The 20983-nt window shown below is 38.1% G+C and overlaps 1 protein-coding gene across 3 annotated transcripts in view; it reads right to left on the bottom strand.

The window, feature by feature from the left end:
* The window catches only part of CORIN (corin, serine peptidase), a 210588-nt gene that overhangs the window by 15845 nt on the left and 173760 nt on the right, over positions 1–20983 (bottom strand). For all 3 annotated transcript variants that reach the window (XM_046649906.1, XM_046649904.1, XM_046649907.1), the window contains exons 17-19: positions 5377–5493; positions 2952–3001; positions 2625–2799 (exon numbers count right to left, since the gene is read on the bottom strand). In XM_046649906.1, coding sequence (XP_046505862.1) covers positions 2625–2799; positions 2952–3001; positions 5377–5493 — 342 coding nt within the window. The remainder of the gene's footprint in view (positions 1–2624; positions 2800–2951; positions 3002–5376; positions 5494–20983) is intronic.

The following is a 20983-nucleotide window of genomic DNA, read 5'->3' as shown; positions in this document are numbered from 1 at the left end:
ATGCCCGTAAAGAGTGTTGTTCCCTCAAAGACCTGTTGGATTCATTTAGATAATCATCTTTTGATGAATGTACTCTTGCTAGTATAATTCTCTGCTTATCAGGGAGTTATAAATCAGAATTGGAAAAGACATCTGGAAACATCTGGCACCTTCTGAAGCGACAACATTGCAGTGTATTTCCTGACGTACTATACAGACTCTTCCAATCATTTTGGGTCTTACACCTTAAAAGTTCTCAATAGGAGGTATTGGTTTGGTTTTTTATATTCTATTTCCCCCAAAAGAGAAATCAAATAACTGGATATACACTTTTCCATTTTATCATCACTTATCACATTATATTCTAATTATTTGTTTAACTGTCTGTCTCCTCACTAGGTTAGCACTCCAAGGAAGGAAACACGTATTCATCTCTCTAACCCCCAGGTGGAGCTAAATATATGTGCTGGGACTCTGTCCTATAGAAACAAAAGTACCAGTAGGTGAGTAGCTTTATATAAGAAGATGTACTGTGGTATTGTTAAAATGGTAGCAATCTGGAACTAACCTGAATGCCCACCAACTGGGGAATAAAAGAAAAAGTTATGGTAAATCTATATTATGGAATATCATTTAGCTCTGAAAACAATAAGCTAGAGCTACATCTATTGACCTGGAGGGATGTCCATGAGATACTGCTACATGAGAAAAGCAACTTACAAACAAAAGTATAGAGTGTGATTCCAAACTGTGAAAGTAAACAATGACACCCTGCGAAAACTATGTTTATAACTGTGGAGGAATATTCCACTAGGCTGTAACAGGGGTTATCATGAGGAGAATGAGAAAGTAAAAGAGAGAGTATGGCAGGAGATAAAAATAGTGCTAGCAAAATGCAAAAGTACGCATGCTGTAAGGCTACGGAAAAAGGTAGAATATGTGTTTTTAGTAATAATTTTTTAAAAGAAAAGTTGATCTTTATTGAGGTCTTACTGATTGATGCCAGGATGGTTCTCAAGCTTTCCATAGACAATCTCACTATACGCTCTCACCAACCCTGTGAGGTAGGGACTATTAGTTCCCTCATTTCACCAATGAGGAAACGGTAGCCCAAAGAAGCTAAGTAATTGACCCACAGAGACACAGTAAGTGGCAAAGCTAAAAAAAATAATAATAGGCAAAAAAAAAAATTGCATTTTTTTCTAGAAATTAACCTAGTCAAATGCAAATATCAATTAGGTGATAGAACTGTGAGCTATTTTGTTTTAAGTTTTTGCTATTACCTAATATTACTGTGAAATAAAGTAAAATTATTAAAAATAAATTGAATAAAATGGGTGGTGTAGTGGTTTTTCAAACATGTCCTCAAACCCTTTGACACTCCTCTTGCTGAGAGGAGGCTGCTTTGTTTGTTCCCTTTGGATCTGGGAGGGGCTTGTGAGGGCTCTGACCAACCACAGAGCAGAAGCAATGTTGTGTGTCTTTGGAGGAAAGGTCAAAGGCCACCTATCTTCCTCCTGGCTCCCTTTTTGGGAAGCTCACTCTGGAGGATGCCAGTCACCAAGCTGTGAGTCCCATATGGAGAGGAACTAAGGCCCCAGCCAATGGGCAGCTCTGACCGCCAGACTTCAGATGGTTCAAGCCCTAGCCTTAGAATCTTCCAGCGGAGACCCCAGACATTGCCCAGCAGAGACAAACTGCACCGCTATGTCTGAAGTTTTTTTGTTTGCTGTTGTTATTGTATTTTTTTTCTCCTAAATTACACAACAACAGATAGTCAGAACAGATGAGGACCTTCCACAGTGACATTTGTCAATTTGGAGTAGGTTTCCCCTTCATCTTATTTTTCTGCTCCCTTTAGGTATACTGTGATGGTTAATTTTATATGCCAACGTGGCTGGGTCATGGTACTCAAATATTTGGTCAAACATTTGGTTTAACATTTACATTGGTGGACTTTGAGTAAAGCAGATTACCCTCCATGATGTGATTATCCTCATCCGATAAGTTGGAGACTAGAACAAAGACTTGACCTCCGCTGAGTGAGAAGAAATTCTACTAGCAGACTGCCCTTGGATAGAATTGCAGTCTCCAGCTTGCCAATCGTATTTTTGACTCGCCAAGCCTCCACGATCTTGTGAGCCAATTTCTTAAAATACATTTCTCTCTCTCTCTCCTTCTGTCTGTCTCATTGGTCTGTTTCTCTGGAGAATCCTGACTAATATATATAATGTATCTTTAACTCTGCTTGCCAAACTCCTCACTAGTTCCTCCAGCAATCTAACCTGACTGTAGCGTCCAAGTAAATCCCTCTGTTTGACTTCAGATGTACTTGATGCATATAAAGAGGGCTAGAAAAAAGACTACTGCTGGCGGCAATGTCAGTCTTCTAAACCTCTTCCTCTCCCTCCCTCTTTAGGACATAAATCATAAGCATTATATATCCTTTGCCAATAAATGAGCAGCACATGTACAGGATGACAACACCGAGGGTAGAAAAATCTAAGCAGATAAAGCCCCAGGAAGTAGATCAACCGTGGCTTTTGCACTGAAATGGCATCACAGAATTACATATGCCACTAAGAATGCCCCAATGACAAAATGATCAGATTCAGGCAAAGCAAAAAAGAAAAGATGCAGCTTACCCCTCGAAGCAGTGGGCAACCGTCAGAACCCACTTCTTGGCAATGAGGACACAGCCACAAATGTGTCCACTGGGTTCACTCTGCAGGGAACACTGCCATGGCCACCTTCCAGGGCGACTCGTCCGACCCCCGAGGATCCTTTTGTTCATTCGGGCAGCAGGGCGGTGCCCACAGTCTACCAAGGAGCAGGAAAGACAGCATATGACTCTCTGCCAAACCCAGCTAGATGCTTGAATCTTTGCTGTCATGTACAGTGATCATTTTCCCCCTGAGCCAATTCGGTTAAATGAAGTTCGTATCCCATTGCTCCATCACTCATTCTCTCACCTTGTTTAGTACACAGAAGAGAAATCTTACTTCTGCTGTGACAAGACTGCCTAGATTTGGAAAGATAAAATGGCATAATATTAAGCTGCATATTTATCTTCACTTCAAACACTTTATCAGTGAAAAGCAACACATAGATTCAACTGTTAGCAGAGGTTGCATCTTTGACTAACGACTATACTTAGTGCAGAAATTCTCAAGGCAGAGTTGTGGTCAGAGATCACCTCAGGGGTGGGGGTGTTTGGAGGATGTGTTCTCTTCTTTAGTTTATTTAATATCATCATCATAATTTCACATCTGTGGGAAGAGAAACTACTGTTTTCAAGTTTCCCACATCATCTTGGCTGGCGGTACCACCCAGAATATTAATTCAAACCACGATTCTCAAGGTAGAGAGAGGAAAAGGGAGGAAACTGGGTTGCTTCTTAGAATCTGTGGTGAGGAGGGAGCATGTCAGATTGTTGTGCTGATGCAGAGAGCATGTATGTACAAAAGAAGTTGAGAAAGCGTTTGAGAGAAATAAAATATTACTTCAAAAAGTTAGAGAACAGATAAAGGAACTAAATATTTAGACTGGAAAGGAATCTTGCCAAGACTTTCATTGTTAAACTGTGGGTCTATGATTAGCTGACAGAAAAAGGGGGGTTAAATTTATTCCACAAAACCCTAGATGGCAGGATCATAACCAGTAGGTAGAACTTATAGGCAGTGTGGGTTCAGGAAATGAAGAACTTTCTAAAAATCTGAGTTAACCTTTGAAGGTAAGAACATGGGCCATGTTTAAGCATCTATCAATGTAGCTGCACAAGAGAATTCGGTTTAGAATACGCGAAGTTTTGCTTGCAGAGTTCTCTTCCAATCATGAAGCATTTATTCACAGTGTAAATTTAAAAGACAGAAAACACTTTGAGACTGTTGAAAGTACTGTGATGTGCTTAGAATGCTAGACCTCTAAAAAAGATAAAATCCAGCCCTAAGTATGTCGTTTCCACATTCCTTTTTGATTATTTACTGTATTTTTATTTCTTGCTAAAATTGCATGGGGATATGTGTAATTATTTGTACATAATAAATTATATAAAGCAGAAAAAGGTATGTTTGCTTTTTGCCTTCCTACAACGTCAAGTTGTATCTCTTTCTTACTTTCTCTCTTTATCCTTAATTTCTTTGCAGCACTTCCAAATGTCTGAAATTCACTTTGTTTACTAGATTATAGTCTCTCTGTCCACCTATACAAATATGTTCCTTGAGACCAGGGCCCTTGTCATTCACTTCTACATCCCCTCAGAGCTTAGCACTGACCCTGGCATAGAAGAGATATGCAATAATTAGTTATTTGTTAGATCCCAAAATCATGGCTTGCAGGAACAGGAAAAGACATCAAAGACTGTCTGTCCCAGCTCTTTATCTCACAGGAAACTGTGATTATATCAGATCACATATCTAGTTAGCAAGCCAGGACTAGAACCCATTCTACCAATGCCCAATTTAGAATGATTGTATAATTAGTTTATTTATTTGACCTGAAAGGGATTTTTTGGCATTCCCACTTTGGGGAAACAAATCATTCTGTTGAAAGATTCAGGTCATTGTTTAGAAGGAAGAACTTCAGTTGACAAATACTCAGAAATTTGGCAGCAGAGTTTGGTCTGTGGGGAAAACGTCAAGAGATTCTACAAAGAAATGGTCCACCTTTAGTTTTCTTCTTTGGAATTCTTAAGAAGTGCTTTCTCTGGCACTTATTAGAAGATTTGGATTCAGATAAACTTGGTTTGAGTTGAGACGATATCACTTACTGTCTGTGGGCTGTGAGTTTGTGAGCAAGTTATTTAAATATTCTATAGCTGTGTCCCCACAATGTAATAAGCACTAAGATAAGGGTTAATTCCTTCCATTTATCTTCCTTCTGCACCCTTACCCTTAGACAAGGGAGGCAGTCCTGTTTAAGATGCCATGGTTCTCTGGGGGAAATTTTCAGAAGTGTACTTTCAAGGCTACTCGATTATAACTTCATTTTATGTCAGTTTTTGCCTCAGACTCTCCAAGTTTTATCAGTCATCATTCCTTCCATTCCCTCTGTTAACTAGCTGCATGTAGCACTGGAGAGGGGCAGATAGGAGGATTTATTTCAAATAGGCTACGGAAAAAACCGCACGATTAGAAATCAAGTTCCTCCTCCTTCACCATGAGAGTTTCTGTAATCATCATTAAAGAAAATCATAATTAGCCAAGAGGAAAAAAGTCTGTCTAGAAAGAAGGAATAAAACCAAACAGTGTTAAACACAAAGGCCAATCACCATTCTACGGGAGCTCTCTATTGACGTGACAAATTTGGATTATTTTAAATTAGACATAAAAGAAGGCCCCTGATGGTAAACTTTGATCTGGAATCTACTCTACACAGCTCTTGTGAAGGCTGTCTTACCCTTCGACCAGCAGTTCATGCAAAGTGGTCCCACTGAGGCTCTCCCAGTTGGAGTGTAGTGTCAGCCACTGCTGGTCTTGCTCCTGCTCCTGTATCAATCCGGTCACAGACGGCTCTCTGATAGAAGGGCAAATATCAGATAAACATTCAAAGTACAATGATCTTTGACCAGGCAATATCATTATTTAGCACTCATTCTCTTTCAAAAAGAACCATTACATCATAAGTCAATATTTCAAGAGGGAGATTTGTATTAGAAATTTGGCATGGAATGTGCAGTAAGAGGGAAGTTACTAAAAGCATCCTGAAGCAATAATGGCCCAAATTTTTACAGCTGTTTTAGTCATTCTCTCTGCTGACATGTATTTGAACTTTGTGAGGTGACAGAATTCTAATGTATATGATGTAAAATGTCCAATATCTGGAAAACAAGAGCAACTTTAGGCAGGGATCAAAAGTGAAATAAAATTTATCTAGCTGGAGTTTTGTCTCCTCTTTTCTTGACCATTGTAATCCTGCAATATAGCAATACTTTAAAATAAAATAAACAATAGAGAATCGCTGGTCAGTTAGTATCTGTTTAGACGATATAAAATTTTAAGTGGAATTTTTTCAACATACTGCGAAATCTTTATGCACTAAAAATTAAAAAGAACTCTGGAAAATAGAGATGGGACTTAGACAACATTATTTTGCTCTTTACCTATATTCTCACTCAACCTCTGCTAATATTTCCTGTGAATGTCTCATTTAGTCATTCAGAGAAAATATGGTGACACCTTATCCAAGATTTAAAACCTTAGTTTTCAAAAGTACTTGTATTTTTTTGTATAATATCCTATTCTTCATGAAAAAGTTGGTTTATTTAGGCAATCCATATTTGAAGAAAATGTTTTGGATTTTTATCACCTGATGCTATCAAGGGTAGAAAAGGTGAAGGAATTAGTTTTAGACAGGAGGAAGGAGAACGTTTTCTGAAGCTAGAAGGAAGTAGGAGAGAAGGAAGCAGGCACTTTGTTGGCGTTGGAGAGGGGGAGAGAATTCATCAAGAGAATTCAAATCAGGTAGTCTCCACTTTTCTTTCCAAGTAGGAGGTGAGCTCCTAGGATGAAAGCTGGGGAGTGGCAGGGCTGCATGATGACGAGGAAAGTGACATGTGTATGGAATTGTTTCCTGGTGGAAGTGTTTGAAGAAACACATCAAAGATAACTTAGAAGAATGGCAAGCAGCATTGAGGGTTCAAATGAATCTGGAAATCTTGCAGTTGTGGGAGCGTCGAGTCTGCATGCTTAGTGACTTTCTTTTTCAATAACGGGATGCCATTTTTTTTTTTCAAAATAAAAAAGTAGGGGGCACAGGAAGGGAAGAAAAGTTAGATTCAGTGGCACTGAAAGAAAAATGATCATTTCACCTGACTATTAATTATTTAAAAACTACCGTAATCACATTACAGAAAATAAAAGAAACGAAAATCTCCCCCAATCCTGTTACTCTTAAAAAGAGAAAAATCCTCTAAAGAGGACACTTGATAGAAAAAGAGCCAAAGAATAAAAACAAAACAGAGTCCTTAATAATGAGTGAATTCTAATCATTTGCTTTTTAAAAAAATGGCATAAACCCTGACTGCACTTTAAGAAGAGTTGCACAAGATTTAAATTTATTTAGAAACTTGAAGGAACTGTTAGATTACAGAAAACTTCACAAAACCTACTGCAAAATGAGAATTTTTCTTTTCCTCGACCAAAATGGGAGTCTGGCTTTCTATTAACCCCAGAAGTCCTGCATATGAAGGCACGGTGGGATGGAACGTATAAAAGTCAGAGGCCACACGTATCACTCATGGTGTTTCTCTTGACACCTGCCTCCTGAGAATTACTTTGGGCAATAGAACAGCCTGTGGCCTCTTAAATCCAGGCGTTTTACTGGCAAAAAGCCAAAGGAAGATCAGCTTCAGATTTCTTGCTTAATGTAGTCATTCTTTAGGCAGATATTCATAGGGCCACAGGGGACTTGCATGAGGAGGACGATTCAGCACAGGATTTTCACTGATGCTGGATAGAAAAATCATTGCAAATGACACTTCAGTCTTTCAGTCCACAAGACCCCTTCAGTTACCTCATTGCACATGGGACATTTTTGCATTTCATTCATTAGCCTCCAACAAGTAAGGCAATTTAGGCTGAATCTCTGTTACATCAAGTGGAAAATCTAAGAAATTCATCATCAAGAAGAAGGGGAGTATCCCCATAAAAATTAGCTTTCTGTGAAATGCTTACACACTAGCATGCTTCTCATGCACAAAAATAAATCTTTCAGAACTAGAAATGTCACCCTAGGGTCCAATAAAAAAAATCAGTGAATCCACATGGTTCTATCTCTGCCATCATAAAGCATCTGAGCATCTGTGTGATCTCAATTTTTGTTAGTTTTCTTTTAAATAATTTTTTAAATTATAAAAGTAATGCTTATACATGGAAAAAATAACAAAAATTATACAATGAAAAAATATTCTTCCTATCCTAGATGTATTGAAAAACCATTGGAATTTAATCATTTGATTTTAAAACAAATGGCATAAACCCTGACTGAGAGCATCTGCCTATCCTCGCCAACCTTTTTCGATAATCCATGTATAAACGCCCTCTTTTTTCAGTCTATACACATTGTTCTGTGTGGTGTTGATGATATTTTCATTTAATGATTTCTCTTGGAAGTCTTTCCATAGCAATAGTTAACATTTGTTAACTATTTTCTGTATCCCAAGCACTAAAAGACTAACTCATTTTATTTTATTTAAACCTCTTAACAACTTTGTAAAGTATGCTTTATTATTATTCCCCATTTTGGAGATAAAAATTTGAGGCAAAGAGAGAATGAGTAACTTTCCCGTGATCACACAGAACTGACACTTGAATCTCTATGGTCTGATGTCAAAATACCGCTCCTCACACTTTGAACACCATGTAGCCTTCTTCATTAGCAACACACACCGTGTTCTTTTTACAACTGCACAGTGTTCCATTACGCGGATGTACATACGTTTACTTAACCAATCCACTATTGATGCACATGTAGGCTGTTTCCAACTTTTGGCTATAACAAAAAAGCAGCAGTTAACACGCTTAGCTATTCACCTTTGCCTACATGCACAAGTAGAATAAATTCCTAGAAATAAAATTATTAAATCAAAACTTAAATTTTTCATTAATGGCATGAATTTCTCCTTCAAAGAGTAATGCCAATTTACAAACTCATCAAGTATATGTGTCCATACTTTTTAATTTTTATAATTACATACACAATGTAAATCATGCTATTGAAAAGTATCTGGAAATTAACAGCTGCTCAAATTTGGTTTGACAATTGGTAATGCATTTGACTGATCTTTTTCCATATTATATCACGAGACAAATTAAAGAAATCTGTTGGGTAGAGAGCAAAAGAGCAAAAAACATTTTGCCAGTGATTAAGCATTAGTCACTGTATCCTAAGAGAGTCTGTGCGGGAATGCAGCCAGACCCAAATGCCTCTATAGCAGCCATGACATCATAGACAGAGAAGGAAATTCAAGCAACGATCTAATCCAATGCCTTCATTTGACAGCCTGAGAAAACTGAGGCACAGATACAGACCCATCCCAAACATCTTTGGGGCCTACAGCAAGAGGACAAGTAGAGGCCCACATGCTGTATGTCTACACATTTACATGTTAAAAATCGAGTTAACAAACTGTTAAAGGAAATATATTCTATCTTCCCATCTTGATAAACATATCTTTTAGGCACAACTGTAGGATTCTTGGACTCCTTGGAACAGTGGTTTTCAAACTTTACCATTCATCAGAATCACCCGGAGGATGTGTTATAACGAACATTGTTGGCCCCATCTCCAGATCCCTGAGATGGTAAGTCTGAGATGGAGCCCAAAAAGTTGCCTTTCTAACAAGATCCCAAGTGATGCTGACACTGTTGATCTGGAACCACACTTTGAAAACATTACTTTAGATCAGGGACCAGGCTCCAAGTGGACATAACTCCATGGCTGACAGACTCCTAGCCCCATGGGGCCAGAGTGGTCCCTCTAAACCAGGGTCTCTCATCCTTGTCACTACTGACATTTTATACCGGAGAATTATTTTCTACGTGGGGCTGTCCTGTGCATTGTAGGATGTTTTGCATGATCCCTGGTTTCTGCCCACTAGATGCTCCTATCACCCCACGTCTCCTGTGTTGACAGTCAAAAATGTCTATAGACATTTCCAAATGCTTCCTAGGGACAAAGTCACCCCTGGTTGAGAACCACTGCTGTAAATCCTGGGGCCCATGGCAAGGCCCCTCTGCTCTGGGTCTAAGGCAGTACTGCACAGAAAAGTGAAAGGATTTCGCTCAAATTTACTCCTTGAATTGTGTGGCCTTAAGACACATATAAAAAATGTATAATTCCCCTGACGCATGCACAATGAAATGAGAAAACAGAATTTAACCAGAATGATGAAACATCTTGACATTCTGATAGGAATTTTACATTTCAAGGCTTAGGTGAACAATCGGATCTCTAGACAATTTGCCCTATAAATCTTGTGTCACTCTCATGAAGCCACTTGGTGTTTAGTAATAAGGCATCGCATGCTTGTATTATAATTATGTTGGGGCTGCTGACTTAAAAAATAAAGGTCAGCACAAATCCCCAAAAGTCAAGCGCTTCTTTAATTTGGCAGCAAGAGAGCGGGAATTACCAACACGCGTTACACATTTCAGTGGAAGGACAAGAACTGTTTTCTTGTGTCTATTACCAGGGAAAAATAATCTGAGTATTCAACCTCAGTGCTGACAATTAGTCTTGATATGCAAATGCCTTGTGTAGTGGACAAGATACATTATTTGCAATTCTGAGCATCCTGTTCAGAACTTGGAACACTTCCACTAGACACTTAGTATCTGATTTTAAAAATCTTTTCTTAAATCCTGTCACATTATTACCTCTGTTTGGTTCCTATAGACTAGACATGTTAATATTAAAAGCTAGTTAAATTATTTTGTCAAGTAGAAAGGTGACCTGGAAATTTTGACAGAAAGGCATAATAGGTTTCAAATAAAACATGAATGAACCCTATTATAGAATCATTCATCTGGATAGACAGCTCGTCTTACCCTTTATACAGCCAAACTCCCATCAACCCAAATGTTTAAAGGAAAGTATGAAGCCTGAGTTTATTTTTCCAGTCAACTTAGTATTTAAGAAAATATTTTTATTGCAACCTTAACTGAAAATATATAATTTTATTCATTTGTCTACCTCAGAGGTAGAGTATAATAACTGTATTAGGCTATGATCTATGGGTACAAGAGACAAAAACTATCTCAAAGCAAATAGAGAAGTTATGGATTATAAAATTAAATTGCAGAGTGCTCATATTTCATAAAATAAAAAAATCAGTGAATAAATATTTCATTCATTTCCCATATAAAATTACAAAAGTATAACATGAAGTAAAATATAAATTTATAAAATGTAACTACTGAACAAACATTATCATTGAATATAAGTTAGAAAATAAAGTCAATAAAATAAAGTACTACATAAACTTTTCATTAAAAGTGGAAGAAGAATGAATCGCAAAAATTTTAAATTAAAATACCATTTGATCGCTTATAAAACTCAATCTTATGAAACAAGCTGAGTAAATGGTGTCAAGTTGTAAGTATATTTTTGAGCAAAAGATACACCTCTTTCAGAAACTACACCAGCTCAACAGTATCCTTCGGGTTTTTTATTTTTGTTTTTGTTGTTTTTGAAGATTGGCTCCTGAGCTAATATCTGTTGCCAATTTTTTTCTTCTTCTTCTTCTTCATCTTCTCCCCAAAGCCCCCCAGTATATACTTGTATATTTCAGTTGTGGATCCTTCTAGTCGTGGCATGTGGGACGTTGCCTCAGCATGGCCTGACGAGCCGCGCCACGTCCACGTCCGGGATCCGAACCTGCGAAACCCTGGGCCATCAAAGCGGAGCGCGCAAACTTAACCACTCGGCCACGGGGCCGCCCCTCCTTCTGGTTATTTTATCTTTAAAAATCTGATCTTTTTTTTCATAACTTAGAGGAAACTTTTTGGAACAATTATTTTTTTTATTTTTAGGAAAGAGAGACTCAACATTTTATTTACAGGAACCTGAGTTTAGTTTCAAAGAAAGCGTTTCGTATACATCTTCATTTTCTTTAGTTCATCAGTGTAAAGCGAGAGATTACCAGTTTCAATTACAGTATGCCATTTTTTATGCCACTAGTTCAGAAAGACTGTGAACCACGGTAGAATTTATTTTTCTAATAGAAGCTTTGCTTTGTTATTTGGCCTTTTCTTCCCCTTCTCGAGGATTACGAGTATAGAAAAATGCACCTTTATTCAATTCAAATTTTTAAAGCAGAATATGACTGTCTTGGTATATTACAAGATAAAATTATTCAAACTTCAGAGATTTAAAAAAAGGTTCAGTTAAGAGTTATACTAAGTTACGCTAAGAAAAAGGTCAGCATTTTAGTACCTAAAATAGTGCTGGACTATCAAAAAGCAGAAATGTAATCAATCACTAAAGGGATGTGGATGGTTTCCAGCATGGCTGGTGCCAGGAGCTGAGTACCTTCAGGACTCTCCATCTCTCATCTCCACTTCCTGCTGTGGGAAGGAGTGTGAGGAAAGGGGAGGGTGGTTTTCTTGTCTGCAAGTGACTTTTCCAAAAGCCAGGGGATAGGCTCTGGCAGCTCTAAACTCAAATCCATTGACTTTTGTGACCAAAAAGGAAAGAAGTCTTCTTTCCCACCTCCAATTAAAACAAATCTTGTTGAAGAATTTTAAGCATCCCAAATCCAATCACTGTAGCCTGGATGTAAGGTCCTTTGATTTGCCCAGCTCACCGTACTTACTTACCCCTCAACCACTCACTGGAGCCAAGAAAAGTGAGTCATGTACAAAGATGGCAGCTCCTCTTTGGATCCCCAGGATAGAATGGGAAGTGAAGCAAGTCCCCAAAAGGAAAGGAGCCAGGTCCCAAAGGAAAGGAGGAATGCAGGGAAGCAGCGCAATAAATGTCTGCTACAAGTGACTTTCATTGGAATTTTTCAGTTTAAAAGATAATTGTACTTCAGAGTCAAGATTCTACATTTTCTTTTGTTAGTTTTTGGAAGATATAAGGAGGGTAAAAGATTGTGTAGAAATTAGACGGCTTATTAGACACAGTGGGTCAATCAGTGAGTATTCAAGCTGATATTGCTGTAAAATGAGTTAGCTCTCAGAAAGAATATTACTCTGGCAGAATTTAAATAAATGACACAGTCAGATGGACAAGACTAAAACTGACGGTGAGGGTTTAAAAAGGGGGAATGGAAATGGAGATAGCACTTTGGTGCTGTATCACGTGGAGTCCCTCCCTCAAGAGTTATTATCTGAGTGAGAGGAACAAATTAAGAATGTGAAAAAAGAATTTCTGATATTGATCATTACTTTGAAGAAGACAAAGAAAGCAAATAGTGACTTGGTGAGGGTGAAGGCTGCTCCACTACAGTTGTCAAGGAAGGCCTTTCTAAGTGGTTGATATTTGACTGAGACATGCATGATGACATAGAGGTAATCTTGCAAAAGGCTAAAGATCAGCATTCCAAGCAAAAGGAACAGTGAAGGCAAAGCTTCTGAGGTGGGAATAAGCTGACAGTGCTTGAACATCCGTAATAAGGTCAATGTGTCTAAAGTTGAGTGGACAAGCGGAGGGTGCTAAGAGATTGGGTCAGAGAGGGAAGCCAGCCAGATTATGCAGTGTCTCAGAGGCCAGAGTGAGAAACTGGATTCTGAGTCCAAACTATATAAATAATAAGAAAAGACCAGTGGATTTGGGGTGTAGATAATATCACTACTGACTATCAGTCCTATCTTGGAGGTAAAAGAAAGCCAAATTGCAGCAAGTTTCAAAGAAAACATGAACTTACTAGATCAGAAGTTAAGTCAACATCAGGAGTCTTGTGGTGTTAATTCCAAAAGGAGGATGCTGCCATATAAGGACTTCTAACAGAAATAACACCAGCCTCCTTGGTCAATTCCTGACGGATGGCTCAAGCTATAAATCGTGCTCTTATTTACCCAGGACCAATTCACATTCAAGTCCAAAGGCAATGCTATATTCATTATGATGACTGGGGAATCTTTTGCCCCCAGAGACTTCATGGAGATTGATTCTTCCCATCCCAGAATCTTCTTCCTCAAAATTACCCCCAATATTTTTGGCTAAAAGATGAGTCTTGACAGTACTTAATTCTGGACAACCCGTGGAAACCATCTTTGGTTTTATAAATCAGGATGTGAAACTACTTTTTAATGATGAATTTTTTTTTTCCACCAAATGGAATGTAAGAGAATTAAAAAGAAAGTCTGATTAATTCAGGTTTAATCAGAATGCAGATTAATTCAAAAAATCCTGTATAGTTCCATTCTAGTTAATAAAGGTGAATTTCTCTACACCACTGAGAAGTTTCCATTTAATTTCATAAATTATTCATTAACTCAACCAATACAGTTTGAGATTCAGTTTGCCAACAAATATCCAAATTCTTAGCAGAGCTTGCTGTTAGTGTTCATATGGAAATGCTCTTGGGACAACTGGTAGACATCCATTGCTTTGTTTATTAAAGCCTTGTACCCTCTGGTCTCACGGAAGAGCTTAAAAAAACATTTCCTCTTCCTTTAGGATGCAGCACTTTTTCAGGAAAATGATTCGTCTCCCTCACCCTAGAATAGCATGTTCTAGAAAACACTATACCCACACATTGGGTTCTATGATTTTCTTCTCACCCAGGCAGTAATTTAACCAGCAGCTTCTTGGAAATACGCAAGAAATTAATTCTCCACACCCAAGCTACTTGTCTGCCAGAAAAGCAACGAAGCCGCTGTGTGAAAGAAAATAACACTTTGTGGATTTGACTTCTAATTAGAATACGCCAAGCATCTACTTATTACTGTAAGTGACTTTTGAAAAAGTGAAAAACACTTGGATTGTGGTCCCGCATGATGAATTTCCTCCACTTCCTCACCGCTATCTACTTAAAAAGTCTACAATGATAAGATCACAAGGTGGTATTGAGACTTGCCACGAAAATCCCATGTAACGCAATAGTGAAAGGGATTTATGTTTAAGAAGCTGGTTGGTCACATCAATCAGGTCATGTTTATTGACTAAATCGGTGCCATAAGGACCTACTCCTAGTACCCAAGAGGCCCTCTGCCCTTGCTTGAACTTGCATCCTGGCTCTGTGTTTTTCTGTGACCTAGCAAAGTTCCTTGACCTCTCTAAGCCTCTGTTTCCTCATACGTAAGATAGAAATAACAATATTACTTATCTTACAGGATTGTAATGTGGATAAATTGAGATAACACATATCAAGTACTTGGAACAGCCAGGCGCACAATTAAAGTTAGCCATTATTATTTTGTATAACCTATTCTTGGAAATAAGATAAAGAATCAAAAAAAATACAAATGACACATGGCATTGTAGAACTAAGAGGGAAATTGTGTGGTACCTATTTTTAAGTACGACAGGAAATATAGGGAGGAAAAGGATCAAGGAGATGTGAAAGGCTCCACAGAAGTCATGGGGCTTGAGTGAGGCCCTGAAGGATTTTGATAGGAAGTGTAGAAAATGGTGCATATACGGACACAGAGGCAGAGGCAGGAAGGTATGTGTCCATGGAACACAGATAAAAGACAAGCCAGCCTGGAAAGAGAAGGAGCATATAAAGGGATATGAAGTTAAAGAAAGAGGAACTAGTTTATGGTGAGCCCACCAGTTTGGGAAAATAGTTCAAACTTACTCAGTTAAAAAAAATACGTTACAGGCCCAGTAGCATTAGCGGTTAAGTTCACTCGCTCTGCTTCTGCAGCCCAGGGTTCACCAGTTCGGATCCCAGGCGTGGACCTATACACCACTTATCAAGCCACGCTGGGGCAGGTGTCCCACATAAAGAATAGAGGAAGATGGGCACAGATGTTAGCTCAGGGCCAATCTTCCTCATCAAAAAGAGGAGGATTGGTGGCAGACGTTAGCTGAGAGCTAATCTTCCTCAAAAGAAAAAAAAATACATGCAATGAAAGAAGTCTTTTAACATAAAATGATTTATTTCTGCCTTAGTCTATTCAGGCTTCTGTAACAAATTACCATAGACTGGATGACCTATAATCAACAGAATTTATTTTCCACAGTTCCAGAGGCTGGGAAGTCCAAGGTCAAGGTACTGGCAGATTTGGTGTCTGGTGAAGGCCAAGGTCCTCATTCATAGATGCCCATCTTCTTGCTGTGTCATCACACAGTGGAAGGGGTGAGGGAGCTCTCTGGGGTCTCTTTTATAAGGGCACTAATCCCATTCATGAGGGCCCCACTCTCATGACCTAATCATCTCTCAAAGGCCCCACCTCCAAAGACCATCACATTGAGGGTTAGGATTTACCATACAAATTTTGGGGGGAAGTAAACGTTCAGTCTATAGCGATTGAACGTGATGTTCGTACTACAGCAGGCAGGGCTCTTTCAAGAATTTAGCCATGGGATAGTGAGAGTTTCTAGGGAAATTAAGGCACCAAACAGCTCCTAACCCTATTGCCCCCAGCAGCCACTGCTCACATTTCTTTGCTCCTCTTTGTAGCAAAATTACTCAAAAAAGTTCTATACTTACTATCTTTTATTTCTCTCTTTCCATTATCTCTTAGGCTTTTGCCCCCTCACTCCACAGAAACTGCTCCTGTCAATGGCATGCACATTGCTGAAACCAACAGTCAGTTTTGCTGAAAGCAATAGCCAGTTTTCAGTTCTCATTTTACTTGACTTCTCAGCAGCATTTGATAGAACTGACCATCACCTCTTACTTGATACACTTTCTTCACTTGGTTTCCAGGGTATCACATACTCCCATCCCACTGGTTGTTCCTTTTCATCTCTGTTGACTTGTTACTTCTCTTCTCCCATCCTCTTAATGTTGGGGCTCAGCCCTACATATTATCTTCTCTTTCTATACTCACTCTCCTAGTTATGCCACCCAGTCCCACAAATCTATATATCATCTGTATTCAGGTGATTTCCAAATATTTATCTCCAGCCCAGGCCTCTCTAATAAACTCCAGACTTGAGCCTTATAAACATCTCCACTTGGATGTCTACTAGACATCCCAAACTTAACATGTCCGAAACAGAACTGCTCTTTCTCCCTAATCTTGCTCTACCTGCAGTCTTACTCATCTCAGTTTATTGTAATCCCATCTTTCCAGTTGCTGCCCCGGAAAACCTTTAAGTCATCCTTGACTCTTTTCTTTATTAACTCAATCTGTCAGGAAGTCCTGTTGGCTCTACTTTTACAATACGTTCAGATTCAAACCGTTTATCACCACGTCCTCTGCTACCATACTGATCTGAGTCACCAAAATCTCTCACTTGGACTATCACTTGAAATCTCTCCCTACAGCCTATTCTCAATACAACAACCAGAGTGATCCCTTTTAGTCAGATAATGGCTACAATAAAAAAATGAACAATAATAAATGTTGCTGAGGATATTGAGAAAATGGAACTCTCAAGCATTACTGGTGGGAGCATAAGCCCCTTTGGAAAACAATTTGGCAGTTCTTCAAAAATCTAAATATAGAGTTACCATTTGACCCAGTAACACTAGTGGTAAGTAAACACCCAAGAGAACCAAAAACATATGTTCACACAAAAACTTGTATATAAATGTTAATAGCATAAGAGCCAAAAAGTGGAAACAACCTGAAAGTCCATCAATTGATGAATAGATAGTCAAAATGTGGTTATAGCTACACAATGAAATATTATTCAGCCATAAACAGGAATGAAGTACTGATACACACTACAACATGGATGAACCTTGAAAACATTATGTTACGTGAAAGAAGCCAGACAAAAAAGGCACACATTGTATGATTCTATTTATGTGAAATGTGCACAAGAGACAAATCCATAGAGACAGAAAGTAAATTAGTGTTTGTCAGGGGTTTGGGGAAGGAGAAATGGGGAATGACTGCTAATGGGTGTGGGGTTTCTTCTCCAAGTGCTGAAAAGTTTCTGGAATTAGACAGTGGTGATGATTGCACAACTTTGGAAATATACTAAAAACAACTGAATTTTATGATATATGAATTATATTGTAATTTTTGAAAAAATGACTTCAAGGTTTTGAGTTTCTTCTCTATGGTTTCCACATACAAGACCAGCGATCTGGACCAGATTTACCACTACAGAGGACTGAATCTGTCTTCGAGCTTCATGGAAGTCAACCAACAAGGAAACCATCCCGGACCAAATAGTTCTTACATGACAAATGAAATCTGAAGTTGGAAACTTTTTCCAGGGAGTACACTTTAGGAAACAATTACAATGTAAATCCTTCTATCAGGGACTCTTAGGTAATATAATAGATTCAGTCTTTGTGGTTTTGCCCAAGACAGGGAAACATTCTTCGGAAGGATGTCTCTTCCATTGACCAACTTTAAAAGATTAGGGCATAAAATCAAATTGCAACTAACTCCACAAAGGAATTTTTCCAAAATAGTATAGCCTATTTCCCAATGATCTAACTATATAGAGATAAAGTTTGTGAAGCCAAGAGGCACAAAGAATCACATTCCCACATTCCCTAGACCAACTTCCTCAAACACCAGATGTCGCAACTGAGCATTTGGCAATTATTAGAGGGCAGTCTAAATTCTGATTTGTACTGTTGACTAAATAAATGTCCATATGTTTTTGATACTGGACATGCAGGTAGCAAAGTCAATATACTGTCATGAGAATTTAGGGGTTTGATTTATACCCTTGTCTCATCAGATAGTCACAATATTTCCAAGCTAGGGCAAACCCTAGAGCTACATGCAGATGGGGGTAAGAAGTTTTTCAGATTCAGCAAAGAATTCAGACTCTTCTCATTTGGACAAGCACTTAGTTGAGAGCCTAGCATTTGCGTTGTTAGACATGGAAGGTGAAATACGGGTCTGAAAAGCTCGAAGTGCAGGTGTTTTTAATCAACTGTCTCTATCATGAAAGCATTTCAGTAGAATCCCTGCAAAATGTGTAATTTGGTGTAGTCCTGTGTTTTTGATGCACTAGCTCCAAAATGTACTCCCTCAAATAGACGGATGACCTATTTGGAGTTAGAGTATGTTTGTTTTGAACACTGCACTACAATGTTTTTCCCTATAAATGCTTACTGAATGAAGAAATGAATGTTTAATGAAGTTATATTATAACATCATGATAATGTTAGAGTTGAATATTTTTCTTATACAATTTTAATAGGAATGCCATGTGCTATGCTATAAACGAATCATTCTCAGATGACGAAAAGTCAGGAATTTTTTCTAATTTTACATTCTTGGTTGTTTCCTCATGTCCTCTCCACTACATTATAAGCTCTTTGAAGACGTCATTCACCTTTACGTCCTCCACACAGTGCCTACTCCGGTACAAGGCCCATTAGCAGATACTCGGAAAACAATGAGACGGAGATACTGAATAGAATTAGTTGGGTTTTTTTTTTAAACTTCAAGGTTCTGATGCAGAGTGAGTGTGAAGGTATAAAGGCAGGCCAGTGTAATGGACACTCCACTCCAGAAGCTAAAGAAAGACAACTATTCCTCTCCCCTCCTTCTGGCAGCTGGAGTGCAGGTCAATGACTAGTCATAGCCAGACAGACCCTGCTATTAGGGACTTTGATTCTGGAGGAAATGGCTCAAAGGTGCAGACTTACGTAGAGTTTGAGGCATCATTGGCAGGATTGTGAATTTGTGGCACAGTGGCTGGTCTCCAAGGACCAGATAACAGAGCAGCTTCCCAAGCAGCCCACTCCCAGAGCAGGAATTTGGCCTCATCTTGCCCATTATCTTTGTTCCTGCCCCAGCCTGGCTCCAGATTTCTGTCAATTCATGAGCCATCCATGTAAACTGAAGAGTAAACTTGAAGGCAACCAAAAAGTACAAAAATACTAAGACTACCATCCCTACTCATTTCCCTGGAAGACTTATCACTACTTACCCATTAACTCAGTCAAATAACGTTTACGGTTTTTCATCCATACTGCTCTCTCAGATTTTCCTAGCCCTTCCCTGAAATAAAGTTATCTTTTAAAAAAATCTAAATGTCAATTTAGATTTCAAATATCTAAAAATCTCAAAACGGATATTTTCCACTATGTTAAGGAAATGCAACAAATGAAATAAAGAGATTTTTTTAAAATCCAATATGCACACAATAGCCAAAGGGGGAAATCACTGAAATGTCTATTAATGGATGAATAGATTTTAAAAAGGTGGTATATCCATGCAAAGGAATATTATTGAGCCACACACAGGAATGAAGTACTGAAACATGGATGCACGAAAACATTACACTAAGTGAAAGAAGACAGAAAATGGTGATGGTTGTACAACATCGTGAATGAACTTAATGCCACGGAATTGTACACTTTAAAATGGTTAAAATGGCAAATTTTATGTTGTGCGCATTTTACCACAGTAAAAAAAATTTAAATCCAATATGCAAAGAATTTGAAGAAATATAAAGCAGAATATTTAAAACAAGATTCCTTCTATTTGCAGTAGAACAGAGCGGTTTGCCAAAAGAATTTTTCTGGTTGTAAAATCTTTGTAGTTCCAACTTTCTCTCAGAACTCTCAGTGGAGTTACCTGTCAGGCATTCAAGTTTTCATATTAAGAAATAACCTTTTGTCTTGGTGAGAGGAAAATAAAGCTCATTCAAAAGGCTTTTTCATTTATCTCTGATCGCAATCATATCCCATTTCATTTAGACATAATAAGGAAGTTGTGAAAATGAAGTATAATTTGATGGATCTTGGCAAATATAACTTTTCCACTCTGGCAAAGTTTAAAGTTCTTTTATCACAGATTAGCATCAGTTACTCAATTTTCCAAAGACATGGGTGTTTACAGGGGAAAAATGGGCTGAAGACGTGGGATTTACATAATTCTTCAAACCAGGATAACAAAAATGTGCTGCTAGTTGCTATTCCATAATTGACTGGCTCGTTAATGTAAAATTGTTTTAAGTTTGTTCAAAGGAGTCCTGGGAAATACCATTTAATCAATTTTTTATTCTAAAATTTTATAACTCCTTTATCTTTTATTTTTCTCATCTCTACATTTCCCCAAAATCTCACATACATCAGTGGTAAAATATATATATATACACACACATGTACGTACACACACGCACTCACATATAGATTCTAAGACCTTTCAATTATTGCTTTCTATCCCAAATAGAGCTGAAAAAGAAAACCCTACAAACTAACAAGTATTCAACTTTCAAAGTATCAATGTCAGTGTACTGGTATCAAAGCCAGAGTGAGTGTCTTTTCATTCTACTAAGAAGTAAAAATGGTGAGCTGTTTCCTGCATTACTTAGGGTAAATTAAAATACCAGCAAGTCCAGCTTCTATTTTTCAACTTATTAAAAAGTGTGTGTTGCTTAAAAAGGAATTTTCAATAACCTTTTGGGGGAAAATCACAAGATTTTCCCATGTAAGTTCCTTGGAGGAAACCATCTTAAT

The sequence above is a fragment of the Equus quagga genome, unplaced genomic scaffold (genome assembly GCF_021613505.1).
Source record: "Equus quagga isolate Etosha38 unplaced genomic scaffold, UCLA_HA_Equagga_1.0 146_RagTag, whole genome shotgun sequence".
Lineage (NCBI taxonomy): Eukaryota > Metazoa > Chordata > Mammalia > Perissodactyla > Equidae > Equus > Equus quagga.
This window is presented reverse-complemented; position numbering and strand designations above follow the sequence as displayed.